This window comes from Danio rerio, chromosome 6, assembly GCF_049306965.1.
Source record: "Danio rerio strain Tuebingen ecotype United States chromosome 6, GRCz12tu, whole genome shotgun sequence".
Lineage (NCBI taxonomy): Eukaryota > Metazoa > Chordata > Actinopteri > Cypriniformes > Danionidae > Danio > Danio rerio.
Window position 1 is genome coordinate 63,289,015 of NC_133181.1, and position 18,636 is coordinate 63,307,650.

Sequence of the window (18,636 nt, forward strand, 5' to 3'; positions counted from 1 at the left end):
TCAAGCAGGCGCAGTGAGTCTGCACTTATAGAGCATATAAACTCCAGATGATCTTTGAGCATCATCATCCTCATCCTCAGTGAGGTGTCCTCGGTACATGTAGAGCAGTAGCCCTGCACAGCGCCTGCGTCAGCCTCCATTTTATTGACATTTTTAACTGGGTCACATTTATAATCATTTTTTTAATAAAGGTTGATTTTGGTCTGTGCTTGATATCTGGCCGCACTCGCGCTGTGAGCAGCTGAATCCGTCATTCTTCAATGTTATTTTATTCATTTCTAGTAAACAGTTCAGTCTCGCTGTGGCGTCGCTCGCTCCTCCAAATCTCGCGAGACTTCCGCTGATTCGCGTCGTCCAATAAAATGACGCGGTTTCCGCTGCGCTCTTGTTTCACCCTCAGACCGAGAAAGAAGCGCAGCTCGACGCGAATCCTCCGCCGAAACACCGAAATCAAGCCGAAAACCAACGATTTATTTTAAAATAACGTTTAAGTTTCAGAGTGACTCCGTTTTCTTTATTTTTTCCTCTTTACGAGCTTCATCGAGCACCGTCGACCGGACTCTCAGACGCGGCAGCAGCGCCAGAACAAGCGACACACCGGCGAACAAAGGAACCCGTCTATCCGCGACACCGGCCCTCAACACCCGTTAGTTATGAGTCATGTGGCCGTAGAAAATGTGCACGGTCTGGACCAGCAGGTGAGTCGGGGCTCGGGGTGTGTTTGGCGGGCGGATGGGCTCTGGAAGCGGCGGTGTGTAAGATGGAGGAGCCGGGATGGCGGCGGCGATGATGGCGGCGGCGGCGGATCCACACACGAGGCTTCATTGGTGTTTACGGGCCGCAGGAGCTCTATATCCACCGGAAAAGCCTTCAACTGCTGCTTTACTCTGCCGCTCTCCGGCCTGTCATTACGTCTCCGTTTGACCTGCTGGTTACTCAGTATTGTCGACATTCTGTCGTGTTTTCGTGTCATTTTTGTGACGTTGCTGTCACCGATTACGTTACTGTAGTCGGCCGTAATTATAAGCAGGCAGACGCGAACAGCTCAATCTGGTTCCTATTAAATGAGGGTCCAAACCGGTTTTATTACGGTTTAATCTGCCTGATGGTTACCGCATGAGCAGGCGTGTTAAAGTACAGTACTGTAAAACACGGTATTTCCACTTGTTCCAGTGCAGTGGGTCTAAACCCCTGAGGTTATTAGTTTCTGCTCAACACAGAGTAAGATGTGTCGAGGATCTGCTGGACACTGGCAGCTGTTATCTCTCTGGTCTTCCTCTTATGGATGTTCAATATTCTTTGAACTCATATTTTGTGTTCAGGAGAAGACCGAAATGATTCAATTCTGAATAAATGAGTTTAATTTGGGGATCTGTCTCTTATTCTTGCGACCTAATTTACTCCTCAATCGAGCAGGACCGAAAGAAGCTGCTGTTTTAGTTGTAAATGATGTGCACGTGGCAGTGTGTGTGCAGTGTGTTCAGGTTTGTGTTCCAGTTTGTTTAGTGAGATGTGGTGTGTGTTTCAGCTGGCTGCCCTAGACTTGAGCTCCGCTGATGTTCAAGGAGTCACTGGAAGTGAGTTTCTGTTCCTCATTTCTCAGTTCTCTCTGCTCCACATTCTGTCTTTAGTCCCTCAGTTCTGGGCTGGATGTGGAGTGTGTTGTGGACTGACTGATGTTTGCTGAAGCAGAGCTGTCTGTGTTTGCCATATTAACCCCGTCTCTCTTCTCCAGGGCGCTACATTCCACCACATTTAAGGAACAAAGAAGCAGCTAAAAATGGTATGACACTAATTTCATTAATATGTAATAATGTGATTCTCAGAGTCTGAACATGATTTTAATCATTTTATAAGATGGTATTGTTTTACTGTTCTTGCAACATCAGTAACTTTCGTAGTTCACTCAAAATGTAACCCGGTCATAATTGAGTCACCCAGTGCTGCTGTCAAACCTTTGATTTATCTGTGTTCAACACAAAAGATCAGGTTTGGAGGAGTGTTGGAGATCTGCACCCATCAGGATCTGTTTAACTTGCCCTGGGAGTCAGTGTTACGGGTTTCAGCTTTCTTTAAAATATCAAGAGACTCTTAGGCCCCGTTTACACTAGTGCGTTTTAGTTTTAAAACGGCGTTGTAGAATGAAAACGATCCGCGTCCACACTCGCGTTTTGCCCAGCGTTTCTGAACAGCTCTCCGTCCACACCAAAACGCTGAAAACGCACATCACGTGACCACACACACACACTCGGGCAAGCGCTCCAGCATTTCTACCCAGATGAGAGCTCTGCTTGTCGGACTGCTCATCACGCATCTCCCGCTGGATCTAATCTCACTATATTTGCTAAACGTGATATTTCATTCATGTTGTTGTCTTTATCTAACGACATATTCCCTGACTTTGGTCATTGGAATCTATTAAGTTACTTGTTCACGGGTAACATGTTTTGGTTAAGCGCAAAGATAAGTTAATGATTAATCCAGGTACATTGACTGATCGCTCGTCTTTATTTCCTACAATGTATAAACTTATTGTATGCTATACTTTTATAATTATCGATTATTAAAACTGATATTCAGCAAAAGAGAGGGTGCGTTTCGTATTTTCACTGAAAGGAGGCATCTGTTATCGGCTCCGTTTTGTTATAAATATGCACACAGTGAAGATGACGCTCATATATGCAGCACGGCACCTCAACATTTCTGCTGTCTGTTAAGTTGCTAATATTAAAAAGAAAATAGGCAGTTCCTTAAATCATGTTTACATTTTATTGTTGAGAAAGTGAAACAACGTAGCCAAGGTGATGTGAATGAAGTTATAAAGTACACTGTCCCCTTTGAAGATTACCCGTGTCCCCGGTATGTTTTCCATATCAAACTGAGAAGGGGGAGACTGCAGCCTTGATCAAACTTGCGAAGTCTGAACTTAAAAGAAGAGGATGCGAGACTGAACTGTGTGTGGGCTACTTAATATTGAGGAAAAGCCCCAATCAGATAGGCGAACGTTTGCAGCCCCGCCTCCGTTTTCAGATGTCTCCGTCTTTCCCTATCCACACTGAGACGGAGCTGCACCGTTTTAGAATGAAAACGGCCTCTCCAGCGTTTTCAAAAAGCTCCGTTTTCGGCGCTCGAGAACTCCGGCGTAGTGTGGACGGATGGCGTAACCGTAGCAAAACTTATGCGTTTTCAAACTAAAACGCACTAGTGTAAACGGGGCCTTAAAGACTGAACAGTGAAAAAGGAGAATCTTCATTTTTGGGTGAACTGTCCCTTTAAAAACTGCGTCTGCACCATATCCTCATAGTTGGGGAATAAACCAGTTCTGTGATGTGACGACACACATTAGAATGTGCATGAACCAAGATCCATTTGTAGACATCATAAATATTGCACCTCATATTAATCACCATGGTGCACGATATAACATTATAGACTATTAAAACAGCATCTAATGTGGAGAATAGTTAAACTTGTTTTACAGATGAGCAGTCTACTGTCTACAACTTTCTGCATTTACACTCTAAAGAGCTGCAGACTGAACATATATAGAGTAATAACTGTCCTTATCAGCTGATGGGAACCATTTTTTGCATTTTTATTTTTGGAAACCCAAACCCAAGCAGCTTTCCTCTGGTGGTGTTTGGATTCCAGTAAATCTCAGCATTTAATAATGAACATGGTTCATAGGGTGATTTTCGAAGTGGACCAATTAGATCAATATTGAATGTTTATCCTGTTACAGCACAGCACGTTCTCTAGTCAAGTTTATTTGTTATAGATCACAGCTCTTCTGTGGGAAACTCGTTTATAAACGAGACCGCTGGTGTTCCTCGACGCTCCCTCATCTGTAATCTGACTGGCTCAGCGCTCTCCTGAATATATGAGCTGTACATTTCTATTATGACAGCTGCGCTTAGAGTTTTATGTAGAGCTGCACAATATATGCTTTCAGCATGGATATCACAGTGTGCATCCACATTATTCACACCACTGGGTCTGCAGTGTTGAGTCTGGATTATAGCTGACCAGGAGCACATTCACCCCTACAAATGATTTCCTCGTCTCAATATCAGGCTCTTAAATCAAACATATTTCTAGACTAGTAACAACATTGTTTTCCTCATGGAAAAAGGGCTAGTTTTGACTTATTTCTGAAGATAGATATATATATATATATATATATATATATATATTGTAGTCTAGAAAATGCTTTTTGATTCAAGACATTTCAGATATTTGGACTAGAAACAAGACAAACATGTTTGTAGAGTCACTGCTAATGTTAATAGGGAAAGTTGATCATTTGCATGCATTTGAGGCCTCTGACCCCACATTTCAGGCCAGTTTAAAAATTTTAGACACAAGAAATTAAGACGTTTGTAGGTGTAATAAATATTAATTGTATTTATGTACACAGTGAAGTCTTTACAGTGTTTCGCATTTGATTATTGATGTTCTGTACCTGATTACTTTGACTCTCCCGAAAAGCTTCAATAGAACTGTTTAAGGCATCTGGTGGGATGATATTCATATCGCTATATATACTGCAGAAAAACTTAATATTGCAATATCTGATTTGTCCAATATCGTCCATTATCCAATGTGTTTCATGATTAATTCTCTGGACATGTTTGGAGATGTGAATGATGGCTGGTATTGGGCTACATTTGCTTGCAGTAGGGTGTCATGATGAGCTGATTACTCAGTTGAACTCTCTTTGAGGATCATCATCATCATCAGCCTGATCGTTGGCGTCCTCAGCGATTATCCTCCATGACAATAAGCACGCACTGCCTTATTCAGGATGTCATTCAGAGCTTTATTGGATCTAATAATTATTGATTTCCCCCATATTCCTCCTCACTGCCTGCAGAAAGTTGAGAGTGTTAGGGTTAGCAACACCAGTTATTGTGGTTTGGCTTCCAGCATAATCACTTAAATAATGTAATAATCACAGAAAATGAGATATTCGGGTCTTTTGTCTGTTGAGATTGTTGCTCGTTTTGGAATCACTGCTTCAGCTTTTCCGTTTTGGTTAAATGCGTGACGTGAATGAGGTCCAGCGTGGCCTGCTACACAGAATCTGCACACGCAGAAATCTGCAGATTTTTAGCCCATCATTAATTCTGTTTATTTACTTGAGTAAATGTGTGTAAACCTATATTAATTCAGTTTTTAATAAATTACAGTAATATTATTGACTGATTTATGTACAATACCGTCTGTAAAGTCATATTTCCTGTCTTTTAGTAGAGATATTACATAAGAGACTTGCTTTGTTTGCCAAATAAAGTGAATCTAATTGGATTTGCATTTTAAACATTAAATAAAAGTTAAAGGTATTTTTTATTTTACATAAAAAGGTTTTAGATATGATACTCCCAAAATAATTCAGCAGAAATCTGCAGATATTTACCAAATCTCTGCTGAAATGGCAAAAACCGTCCGCAGATTCCGTCTGGCCCGGATCATAGGTCTCAAACTGGGTTCCTGGAGGGCCGCAGCTCTGCACAGTTTTGCTCTAACCCTTTTCAAACACAGCTGATCCAGCTAATCAGGCTGTTCAGAGCAGTTTTGGACACCTTGATTAGTTGATCAGATGTGTTTGATTAGAGTTGGAGCAAAACTGTCGAGCTGTGGCCCTCCAGCAATTGAGTTTGACACCACTGCTTTAGATGTCGGATCTACAGTGAACCGTACAGCTGTTCTGAGAGTCCAATATAAACTGTTTTATTGCACATGCATATCTCCATCATTACAGTGGTCTGCCATTACCAATTAAATAAATGAAGATCAAATAGTTTTCATCTTTGGTTTCATTCTAGAATACTGGACTTATTTTTCTACAAAGGTTTGAACTCTGAGTGTGTGAAAATGTTGATGTCTGTTTAAGTTTTAAAGGTGTGTGGTGAGGGGTTTCACAGCCTTAACATCTGTAATAATTGCAAAAATTAAAGCGGACTACTTTACAGATTACCTATTGTAGGTTCTGTTTACAATGTAAATTCGAATAACAAGGGAGCTCTGTATTTACCTAAATGCCCCAATGCTGTCAGTTTAATTCCAAAAACCATCTGCATAATTCATAAATGCACATTAAACAGTCATGAAGACCTGCTGAAACCCCGTAATGGGAGTCTGTCCACCAGTTGACATGTAACCGTGCTGTTTCAGATGCTCCTGGAGGATGGGATAACGGACGCAGCAATGGCTTCGTGAACGGCTACCATGATGGCAGAGACAACCGCATGAATGGGGGCAGCAGTTTCGCCGGGCGCGGGCCCATCCGCAGCGACCGCGGGGGCAGAGGAGGCTTCCGGGGTAAAAGCACTGGGTCCTACAACCCCATCCAGCCCATGCAGAGCGCAGGCAGGTGTCGCCGCACACACCTGAGAGCCTGCTCTGTTTCGCCATCTGCCAGTGTTGCTTTACTGATGGGTATCTCTGTCTCTTAGGGTTTGGCTACGACAACAAAGATGCAGGGGGATGGAACGTCCCCAAAGACAACGCCTACAACAGCTTCGGCGGGCGCTCCGACAGGGGCAAATCATCGTTCTTCAATGACCGCGGGTCCTCATCCAGGGGCCGGTGAGTCTCTCTTCACACTCTTTGGGGAACATCTGGTGCATGTCTGTGTGTGAGACTGAAGCGCTGTTGTGTTCCTCAGGTATGAGCGTGGAGGTTTCGGTGGCGGTGGAAACAGCAGATGGGTGGAGGAGTGCAGGGATGAAGACTGGTCCAAACCACTGCCTCCCAATGAGCGCCTGGAACAGTGAGTGCTGCTGTGTGCTCCTGATCATGAGTGTGTGTGATCTGACAAGTGTTGTGTTGTGCCTTTTTTATATGAGCATTTGAAATGAGTTTAATTAATTCTGAGTTTATTGAAATGTGTATTTATACTTTTATTTTTTTGTAAATGCACGCACGTTTTTAATGTTTTTACTGTTACTCCAGCTTTAACCTCCTGAGGCTCGACTATCCACATACATGCACAGCACATTTGAGCTCTTCCAGTGGCTGTTTAAAATACTCTAAATGTTTTATATTGTGTTACAGACAGTGTCATCCTGCAACTGTTGTGCAGCATATGAAATGTCCCAAACACTATTTTAACTGTCCATAATAGGAAAACATGTTGTGTTTACTCTCTGATAGTCAGAGCAAGTTAAAAAAAGTTATGCATTAAAAACAGCCAGGAAAAAGGACATTTTCACATATCTGGACATTTTCTCTAAAAGTACATCATATCAAAAGATGATTCTTGGGTTTTTATTCTAATTGGGTTCCAATAAGTCCAAATAGCTAAGAGAAATAAAAAAGGCATGTAAAAATCTCCTTGGGCCGGAAGAGGTTGAAAGGAGGCCTAGTTTAAATATGTGCACTACAGGGTTGAGGACGTACAGCAGGTTTAGGGTTCTCTCCACATTCATGCTTAATAGTGACCCACAGTCACCCCGAGCTGCTGTTTTGGCTGAGTGTGCTGTCTGTCTGTCTGTCTGCAGCGAGCTGTTCTCTGGCAGCAACACGGGGATTAACTTTGAGAAATACGATGACATTCCTGTTGAAGCGACGGGCCACAACGGGCCGCAGCCCATCGACAGCGTGAGTTTCCTGATGAGTGTGTTCAGGCTGATTCTCTGATTGATGATCATATTCAGCAGCGTTTCTCTGTCTGTGCAGTTCCATGATTTGGAGATGGGGGAGATCATCATGGGTAATATAAACCTGAGCCGATACACACGGCCCACTCCGGTCCAGAAACACGCGATTCCGATCATCAAGTCTAAAAGGGACCTGATGGCCTGCGCACAGACCGGTGAGAGACGAGTGTGTGTGTGTGTGTGTGTGTGTGTGTGTGTGTGTGTGTGTGTGTGTGTGTGTGTGTGTCAGGGTGTGTGCAGGGTCTTAACGCATTAAAGGTTGCTAGATCAATTTAGGGACATTTTAGTCCCAGTTTGCCAGGTGTTGAGTGGTATAGTTAGTCCAGTTGTGCTAAAGTTTGCCTGAATTGAATCTGCATGTTCTGAAGTGCTGTAGTTTCTGAAATCAGTGGAATCCTGTTAGATTTGACGTCACGCTGCTGTTATATCTGTAATCAAGGCGAGGGTTATTCCTGCTGAACAGTAGATTAGCATCTTTAATTCAGTATGTCAGTAGCCTCATTTCCACTATCGTGACTAAACCGAGTGAGCAAGGGTGAGCCAAGCCCAGTCGCATTTCCACTCACTTCCGGGGCCTGATTGGGCCATAGCGGGCTTTCTCAGGGGCCAGCGGGGCTTCAGGCGGAGTAAAAGGACAGAGAGTTTACCCGAGTCTAGTAAAGATGTCGTGATGCAAGGCTGTTAAATAATTTAAAGAATTACAAATATCTCGTATAATAAAATCACATTAAATAAATAAACCAATATAAAACAAAGAATGCAGGTATATACAATACATAAATTAAACTGTTTTTAAGCCATAGGCCTGTATAACTTTCACTTTACAAAGGCCTCTCTGAAAAAAAGATCTTGGATATTTTCTAAAAACAAACACCAGAGGAGGTTTTAAATGTTATTAATAAAGTATTGGGATACTATAATATGAAATAAATCGTTATTAGCAGAACATTTGTGGTGTTATGGATGGTGCGCTCACTGCGCTGGGTCCCTCTGTTAGTGGCGAGAGCACTCGATGCACAAAACCCTTTACATTTTTACATTTGAAGTTATTTAGTCTATTCTGAAATCACCGTCTGCCCACGATAATGTGCTGCAGCTTTGTGTGGATCATGATGAAAGCAGCGGTGTCTGTAGTCCTCTAAGATAAAGTGCCGATGAGCTATTACTGTATAGAAAGAGTCTTGAAAGGTATTGAATATCTGGTGTGTGTGTGTGTGTGTGTGTGTGTGTTAGGCTCTGGGAAGACAGCAGCGTTCCTGTTGCCAGTGCTCAGCCAGATCTACACTGATGGACCAGGAGAAGCTCTGCAGGCCGCCAAGAACAGCGCACAGGTACAGATTCAGCTTCAGCTCTGACACTTTACTCTACACTCACGCTGAAACTAACCTGATTTACTCCTGTGTTCAGGAAAATGGGAAATATGGCCGGCGCAAGCAGTATCCCATATCACTGGTGTTAGCCCCGACCAGAGAGCTGGCTCTACAGATCTATGATGAAGCCCGAAAGGTAATGAACCCCTGAGGAGAGCCGCCCTTCACTCCAAACACAATACTCAATACTCGCGCTGAGATTTACAGGGATTGTGCTGTTTGATTCGAGACAGATGTTTGTTAAATATACCTAATTATGATGTGTTGTCTGAAGTGGCCATAATCTGCTGATGTGCTGATAAACCAGCAACAGCATCTCTCTAGTATTCAACAGAAGAATCTGGAGGTGTGAAGCTCCTGATGGAGAGTAAATCCTTCAGCTCTCCGTCAGAGCTCGTGACCCTCAGTGAAAGCCTGATGTGTGTTTGTGTTCTCCTCCAGTTCTCGTACCGCTCTCACGTGCGTCCCTGTGTGGTGTACGGCGGCGCAGACATCGGCCAGCAGATCCGGGATCTGGAGCGCGGCTGTCATCTGCTGGTGGCCACGCCCGGGCGCCTGGTGGACATGATGGAGCGCGGGAAGATCGGCCTGGACTACTGCAAGTGTGTGCTCCAGCTGCTTTTCTTTGCTAACCGCTGTGTGATTTGCTTACCTGTTTGATCCGAACACACTGGCAGCCTCTCCAGGATTTGCAGTGTGTAGCCTGTGATGATGATGATGATATAGGCAGCAGTTTCAGACTGCAGGCTTCCCTAAACCGCCACATTTGCTAGATTTTTGCATTCAATTCAACCTTTGCGGAATAGTGAGTTTGTGTAAGTGCAGCGGGCGCTCAGTGAGCAGTGTGTGTGTGCGTGTGTGCAGTTATCTGGTGCTGGATGAAGCGGACCGGATGCTGGACATGGGCTTCGAGCCACAGATCCGGCGTATCGTGGAGCAGGACACCATGCCTCCGAAAGGCCTCCGTCAGACCATGATGTTCAGCGCCACCTTCCCCAAGGAGATCCAGGTGAGTGTGGTGCACAGGTAACACCAGCCCTCCTGCTCATCAGTTCCTCAACAGTGTGTGTTTCCCTCAGATCCTGGCTCGTGACTTCCTGGAGGACTACATCTTCCTGGCGGTGGGCAGAGTGGGCTCCACCTCGGAGAACATCACGCAGAAGGTGGTGTGGGTGGAGGAGAACGACAAGCGATCGTTCCTGTTGGACCTGCTGAACGCCACAGGTACACGCACACCTGCTGAGCACTGCACTACACCTGTCTGAGCTTTCAGGGTGGATGAGCAGCAACACCTGTATTCTGACTGATGATTAAGGCAGTTTGGGGATGTGTTCAGTAGATTTTATAAGCTTCCTCTAAACACCAGACACACATGAAGCTGAGATGGTGTCTGCACAGGTCCAGCTGATGATATTCTCCCTCCTGTGGCTCTAGTTCCACTAATATTCTCCAAGTGTTGCCTAACGGAGGGTTTAGCAGTAGTCTGATAACAGAGCTGTCTGTCATGATGCCTGCACATCATACTGTACTGGATATTCTGCAGGACACAGTATTCAGCTCACAGCGACATTTAAAGGCCTCACCAGGTTCATGAGGCGAGAACAAGTGTGCCGCAAGCCTACGTTTGAGTGAAGGTTTCGGCCGTTAGATCGCCCCCTGGGGGCTGGCTGCAGTACAAGTCATAAAGCCCGCCTCCTCCGTGTTAATGAAGGAGACTTGAGCCCAAATAAAAAAAAAAATTACACTTGCAATAAAATGTCCCGAAAGATAGTTCTGGTCGATTAAGGCACTGGTTATTGTGCTGAAATAGGTGCAGATCTTCATTTTTGTAAACAGTTTGTTTTTAGCAGTAATTTAATGCTGGGCGTGTCATCGTGATTTACAGCTGTGATTGACAGTTTCTCAAAGCGCGGCGTTTGAGCTTCGGCAGGAGACTGAAGTAGACTGAAATGTTATTATTCGATTTCTGTGTTATTTTACCATGACAAAATGAGTTCAGCAGTAAACTATAGTTTCTGACATACATGATCCTGGTGGAACACTGTTTATTCGCTAAGTTCAGGGCTTTTTTCGGGCTTTATTAGTTTGCTGATACACGCCTAGCCACCCAGATAGCAAAACACAGTTCCGGCTAGATTCTCGCCTGCCGGAGACTTGTCTCTTAGAGCTCAGACTGACTAATGTTACCTCTGCTGGACCTACTCCGGATGCCTGGACTCACTGCCCGATTCCAGTCCGAGTCAATCGAGCCAGATGCGGCGGCCGAGCGAGCCGGTGCTGCCGCATGCCGGTTAACGTCATTACATCCATTTGTGTTGATATGACAGCAAACGCATGCTGAGAAGTTCGGGGGGCGTAGTTGATTTTACATAAAGCGTTTGATTGGAAGCTCGACTCTGCTCATTTTCGCGGCTCCTCCTCTGGCTCCATCAGACAATCCTTCTGCGCATGTCTGGCTCCAATTTCAGCAGTCTTTTGCGACAGTTTGTGCCCGTCAAGCAGGCGTTTTGCCCTCAAGGCGTTCAATGGGAAAAAGGGCTGTCGCGTCGTCCATATTTTTTACAGTCATTGGGCGAGAACAGTGGTCTGTTCTGCAGATGAGTGATTAATTAAGGACAGCTCTTAATATTGACCCTAAATGAAAAGCTGCTGGAAGGAAAACTCTTCTAGGCAATACTGAGAAAGATTTCCTTCTGTTAAACATCACTTGGCAAATATTAGAAGAGTTCCACAGGACGCTGAATTAAGACTGACTTTAGTTCTTATATATAGGTGTGTGTGTGTGTGTGTGTGTGTGTGTGTGTGTGTGTGTGTGTGTAGTTTATACAGCACATCAGTAGAGTATGAACACACGCTCCGACCCCTGAAGCAGAGCTCTCACATGTTAACCTTATGAAGCATGACAGTGATATGTTGAAGCTCATCCACGGTCTGGTTTTATTCAGTTATTCCGAGTGAGGTTCAGGAGAGTACAGGCGAGAGCGTAGAGAAGCCAGGTGAGTAGAGGCGCTTTACCTGCACTGGAGCTGGAAACAAACGCAAGTCACACCGCACACCTTCATTCTGCTTCAACATCATTTGTTTTCCAACCTCCCCCCCGTCCATCTCAAATCAGATAGTGTGTTTATTTCATGATTCACTGTGCAGTCCCTCACTTCCCCTGTGTTATTTTTGTTTTACCCTTCGGCCATAGTGTTGCTCTGCAGTGGGTCACCCCTGCGGCTGGATCTGCATGAAGTGTTGAGTAAATCTGCTGTAAATAGAGAGATCTGCTGTAATGTAGCGGTCTTTAATTAATCTGCACTTCTGTGAGATCCAAATGTGTGTCGCTCCCTGTTCTGTGTGCCAGTCATTGAGTCAGGGTCTCGTTTCTAGTCCAAATACCTGAAGATTCTTCAATCGAGAGCATTTCCAGAAACATGTTCTCACCCAGAACTGAACATGCTGCCGTTTACCTGCACTCAGACCTGTTCAAGCGTCGCATTTCTGTTGATCACGAATGAAGATAGTGTGAAGAATGTTGGAAACCTGTAACTACTGGCCTCCATTACTCCAGTATTGATGTGTTCTGGAGACGTGGAGGTCGTGGATCAAGGGTTTCAGCTTTCTCTGATATCATCATTGGTGTTGAACAGAACTCAGAGGTGAGGAGAGTAAACACATCAGCGTTTCCACTTCTGGGTGAACCGTCCCATTAAAACAAGCTAAACCCGTCTGCCAGCGCCTGCTCCGGGCAGATTAGGTGAAGGGGATCCCCCTCAATGTTGACTGGTGTTTTGCTTGTCCTGAATCTGCAGCTTGATTAAAGAGTTGATGGGCATGACAGTAGAAACGGGACCGTCAGCTCAGCATGTCCTCAGTGGAGTGTGTGTTTTCTGTGTGTGTTGACTGTCGGCCGTCCCGCAGGTAAAGACTCTCTGACTCTGGTGTTTGTGGAGACTAAGAAGGGAGCGGACGCGCTGGAGGACTTCCTGTACCGAGAGGGTTACGCCTGCACCAGCATCCATGGAGACCGCTCGCAGAGGGACCGAGAGGAGGCGCTGCACCAGTTCCGCTCCGGCAGATGCCCCATACTGGTGGCCACGGCGGTGCGTTGATCACTGCGCTCTGATCAGTGTGTCTCACTGCATCAGCAGCTCAACCCTCAGTGTGATGTTTTGATCTTAAAGCATGCATATTAGTGAAGCTACACTTATATCTGAAATCATCTACACATCATATGACAGACCTCTACACGCTAGTGTTCAGGCTGTGTAATGCGTCTGTCATGGGCTGATGTTGCCTCTTCTGGCTACTGTTATCTCTCATTCCTCTCTCTGAAGTCTGTCTAGAGTGTATATGTGAGGTGTGTTTGTGGTGCCGTCCTCTTGGCTGGGTTTCTCTGTGAGGAGTTCTGCTGTAATGCTGAACCCTCCGCTGATGTTCTGCTGGATCTCCTCCTCCACAGGTGGCCGCTCGAGGGCTGGATATCTCCAATGTGAAGCACGTCATTAACTTTGACCTGCCCAGCGACATCGAGGAGTACGTCCACCGCATCGGCCGCACAGGGCGTGTGGGCAACCTGGGTAACTACTGACCTCGTCTGAATACACCACAGCTTACTACAGCTGGAGTACACGAGCACCGCCATATCTGTGCGATGAGCAGAAGCTTCAGTTCATCACTGAGCACCATGCTCATTCACCACCGTAGACCACACTACACTATAGTCACACACACACACACACACACACACACACCTGCATGCGTATAGGACAGCGGTGTTTAAACTCAGTCCTGGAGGGCCGCTGTCCTGCTGCGTTTAGCTGTAGTTTGCTTCAACACACCTGCCAGGAAGTTTCTAGCACATGCAGTAAGAGCTTGATCAGCTGTTCAGGTGTGTTTGATTAAGGTTGGAGCTCAACTCTCCAGATAACCCGCCCTCCAGGACTGAGTTTGGACACCCCTGGTGTTGAACATCTGGTCAGTCACAGTAGTGATGTGTCTGCAGTGTTGACTGCTGTTAGCAGCAGGTTTAAAGTGTATCTTCATTGGCTTGTTACCTAGCTTAAAGATGAGCTTGATGCTAACCTACTGCTCAGGGGTGCGTTTCCGAAAACCATCGTTAGCCAACTAAGGTTGCAAGTTGTGTCGTTACAAACGTAGCTTGTTGATTTGTCGTTTTTCAAATCCGTCAGTCTAATTGACATTCGCAAACTGCGTCGCAAACTTGTGCACTTACAGCTACACCTCTGGAGCTGTAGTTAGTTAGAAACGGAGTTCCTGGCTGTGTTCTAATCCCGCGTATCCCCCTATACCCTATTCATTTAGAACAGTCATCATTTACACTTGAGATGATCACTTTTTAAAGCATTAAGCTCGTCTCTCTTAGCTGTAATTTGCTTTCAAACTATTTCCACAGCAGTTTTAGCGATCTTCATGTGTAGTATTGCGTTCCCTTCACAGTGCACTTAGAACACATTAATGTCATTTTGAACACAGCCGTGGCTCATGGTAAAGCTATAGGTGACCTGTGATTTACAAGCAGAGTTTGTTACGTCTGCAAAGCTTATAAAAGCAAAACACACAGCATACGCTAATGCTTTGATTTATAGTAGGTTATTGATGAAGTGTCTGTACTGGACATGACATGACTCTGCTGGCCAGAACACTTCTGCAGTGTTTACATGCGTCACTGTAAAAGTAGACCTTAAAAAACAAACAAACAATATCCTACTTGATGATAATCATCATCATTGATATTATTATTAAAGTAGGGTTTTTCGTTTCCTAATAAATAGCTAATTCTGCGACAGAAACTATGGGTTTTGGGAAACACTCGTCACTACATCCTGCTTCTCCTAAATGATGAATCATAGTCCAGCCGTGAGTTACGCCAGTGTTTGGGAAACGCGGCCCTGAGTAGCAGAATCCTCCATGCTGGTGTTCAGTGAGTGGCGTTCATCTTCATGTGTTCATCTTCGCAGGTCTTGCCACATCCTTCTTCAATGATAAGAACGGCAACATCACCAAAGACCTGCTGGACATCCTGGTGGAGGCCAAACAGGAAGTGCCGTCGTGGCTGGAGAGTCTGGCGTATGAGCACCAGCACAAGAGCAGCAGCCGCGGACGCTCCAAGAGGTACGCTGACGTGCTGCTGTCCTTCCCTTCAGCTCCAGCTCTCTCGATTTGAGTGTGAAGAGTCCGAGTTAGAGCTCGGTTAGCTGCTCGCGCTCCTGGTGTTAGCAGCGCTGTGGAGCATTGAGCGGGTCGTCTGTGATTGGACGGTGGCGCTGACTCTGCTGTGCTCCTCAGGTTTTCTGGAGGGTTTGGAGCCAGAGACTACCGTCAGAACAGCAGCAGTGGCGGCGGAGGCTTCGGGGGCCGCGGCGGGCGCAGCACTGGTGGACATGGAGGGAACCGAGGATTTGGCGGTGGTAAGGGTCGGTTTCGCTCCCAGCGCCCTCATTGGGGAGCGCACGCTGCTTTATTCCTGTGGTGATCATCAGTGTGTGCATGCTAACGCTAACAATGTGTGTTTCTGCCCGCAGGAGGATTCGGAAACTTCTACAGCAGCGACGGCTACGGCGGAAACTACTCCCAGGTGGACTGGTGGGGGAACTAGCGGCGCCGCGGCGTCTGTGCACTCCAGCCACACACTTACACACACATACACACTTACACACACACACTTACGGTGGACCACCACGCCAAACACACCGAGCGGAAACCACATGTACCCTAGCCAGACTCCCCTGTAGCTGCAGGAGCTGTGCAGAGCATTAGCAGCGGTGATTCTCGGAGCGCTGCGGCGTTAGCGGAGCCGGACGCTAGTTCTCCACTACATCAGTTCTTTCCCCCGAGTGAGAATCATCAGTTTGTTAATGTGCTGTGCCTTTACACTTAGACTCGCTGTGTTCTCCTCCTCTGTTTTGGTTTTAATGTCTGGCTGATGATTATTTTAGCTTCTCTCCTCTTTCGTTCCCCCTGAAGATTTGTTTGGGACTGTTTATCAAAATAAGCTTGGATGTAGTCAAACCTTGGCAAACTCTGGGACGGTGTGTCGTGTTTAGAGCTGAAATTGAGGTGCGCAGTGCTCGCGCCGCCCCCTGCTGGGCTTTACTATTACTGAAGGAGAAGGAGATCCGCTCGCTCTGTCCTCAGGCGAGACTCCTGCGTCTGCGGTCGACCGGACTCTTCTCTTCCTCCCGTCGGCGTAACGGCTCCTGAAGCCCAGCTCGTCTCTGAAGAATCCGCATGCTAGTGTTGTTGTTTTTTGGTCAAGGAGAGTTACGAACAGATTCTGCAGCAGGCTTTACGTTCGTTACCGTAACATCCGTCACCTCTTAATTTCCATCAGATGATTTCTTTATTTTCTCTCTCTTTTTCAAGCTGCGTTGAATTCCGAAAGACATCCTCGGCTTTACTCTGGAGACGCGACGCCCGCGAGTGTGTGTGTGTGAGAGTGTGTATGAGTGTGTGTGTGTGTGTGTAGCGGAGCGGAGCGTCCTGCCAAAGACAGGTTCTCTGGCGTTAAACTGAAGTGCAATAGTTTCCTCAAGCGTGTTGTGCCTTTGCATGAGCGAGCGGCGGCGGCGGTGGCGCCCCCTGTGGACGGCCGCCGGCGGTGTGGAGCTGACTTGAGAACAGCGGTGCTACTTTTGGCCCTTCTGTGTTTCACCCATCGAGTTTTACTGAAGTTGTTTTATTGCACATCTAGGGTTTTATATAAGTGTGTCGAGTGCGTGTCCGTACGCTTCCAAATACTGTGTGTGGAGACGGTGGAAGAAGAAAACTAACTAAACGCAGCTTGTTTACAAAAGGGGACGGTTCTCCAATAGTTAACCAGGACTGATTTGGGACCAGGGGGATTAGCAGTGGGGAATTTAGCTATTTGCACAGATTACTAGATTCTACTTTTGCTGCTAGTTTGTGTAATTTATTGAGCATTTTTGAGAAATATTTATTTTTATAAGCCTAAAAGTGATAGTTTCAAGTAACTTGACCAAAAGACAGTACAAAAACACTGGCACTTGAATGTTGAATGTCACCCGTATGCGTGGAATTTATATTTTTCGGGGTAGTGTGAGCTTTTTAATGTTTAAGGTCGTTTTGGACTCGGCCAGAATCCACTTCTTCGGTCGTTTGGTTTCGCCGACTGAACGCTTCGATCCGATCAATCGAGCTCTGAATTGGCTTCCAAATTGCGAACGCTAAACAACCATGCCAAGGTTTGGGAAAAAAGTTACAGAAATATTTTTGTAAGTGTGTATCAGTGCAAAGTGTTCAGATCCTCCGGTTCTTTTGTGTTCTTTTGGTTTGTTTTGTTGGTTTTCCTCCAGTATTTGTGTTGGGTTTGTGTCTGTACCCCCAGTGACTGTCTGGCACACGGCAATCTTCAATATCAGAAACATGTGGTTCTTCTCTATGGTTGCATTGCATACTGGGCCGCGGCGGCGGTGTTCTCTGACAGGTTTGGCCTGACGTTCAGTCTTAAGTGCGGCAGAGCGGCCCGAGGGTGCAGAAGAGTCCACCGGATCATGTGACAGAACACCGCCCGAGCCCGTAGCGTTAGAGTATTTGCTTTATGTACTAGAGTAGAGGCTGTGCACTGCACGAAAAAAACAACCATTAAATGTGTTTATTGTACGATTTTACCAAATTAAACTTGGAAATAGCAAACACAAAATCTCTGTCATCTATGAGGTGTGTGTGTGTGTGTGTGTGTGTGCGCGTGTGTGTGTGTGTGTGCGCGTGTGTGTTTCTGTCTGTTGGGTTAGGGTTTGTTCACTCGGTAAACTCTAGATTGACAGTGTATGTTGTGGATGTCCAGAATGGTGTGTGTGTGTGTGTGAGTTTAACCCTTTATAATTCTGCATCTACAGCTCCAGCGTGGCTTATTTGATATCACTTGTGGTCCGTTTTCACTGAGTGGTATGGTTCGGTACGCTTTTATGGCCATTTCCACTGTCAAAGGGTATTTAAAAGTGAAGCACAGGAGTGAACACAAAGGAAGCGGCATCTTTAAACACCGCTGAGACATCACACCTTAATTTACACGTATAATGACCAGCCATGGTCGACCCGAGCTCAAACTGACCGAGTCGTTGTCTTGGTGTACAGCCACAAAGCCAAGAAGAGGAGCCGAATCGGCCGGGTCCTTTTGTATTTTCAGGAGCCCGTGTGAAGGTGTGAGCGGTTTGCCCTTCTCCACGCATCTAATATCAGAAATACGAGCTTCGTGAGCTCATATTCATCATGTGGGGTGATCACTGAAGCGCTCTGATATCTGATCTTTTCAGAAGTGGACAAACGTGAGCGTGAAGCACGAAACACAAAGGAGAAGCTGAAAAAACAGCAGCAAACGATGCGTCTGCAGCCTCAACCATGAACACACTGCCCTGTTTAACCATCATCATCATCATCAGCAGCAGCTTCTGGACTGTTCTGAGCTGGGAATGAGGGAATCCTCTCCGCGCGCGCGCGCGCGTGTGTGTGTGTGTGCATGCAGTTTATCTGTAATTACTTGCATATCAGCAGGGCCAGACAGAATCTGCGGATGATTTCTGCTGAGAACTTTGGTATTAAAAGGCTTAAGTGAAATCAAAATAACATCCTTTTAATTT

General features: G+C 45.8%; 1 protein-coding gene across 11 annotated transcripts; it reads left to right on the top strand.

The window, feature by feature from the left end:
• Positions 1-387: 387 nt before the first annotated feature.
• On the top strand, positions 388-17,699 carry ddx3xb (DEAD-box helicase 3 X-linked b). Of its 11 annotated transcripts, none has more exons than XM_005168788.6 (19): positions 388-698; positions 1,529-1,577; positions 1,736-1,783; positions 6,175-6,369; positions 6,456-6,588; positions 6,668-6,772; positions 7,503-7,602; positions 7,681-7,816; positions 8,895-8,992; positions 9,069-9,167; positions 9,473-9,633; positions 9,896-10,040; positions 10,111-10,255; positions 11,977-12,027; positions 12,938-13,119; positions 13,479-13,596; positions 14,998-15,151; positions 15,326-15,453; positions 15,562-17,699. In XM_005168788.6, exons 1-19 carry the CDS (start codon positions 654-656, stop codon positions 15,633-15,635), a joined length of 2,166 nt encoding a protein of 721 aa, XP_005168845.2. In that variant the 5' UTR covers positions 388-653; the 3' UTR covers positions 15,636-17,699.
• The last annotated feature ends 937 nt before the right edge of the window (positions 17,700-18,636 follow it).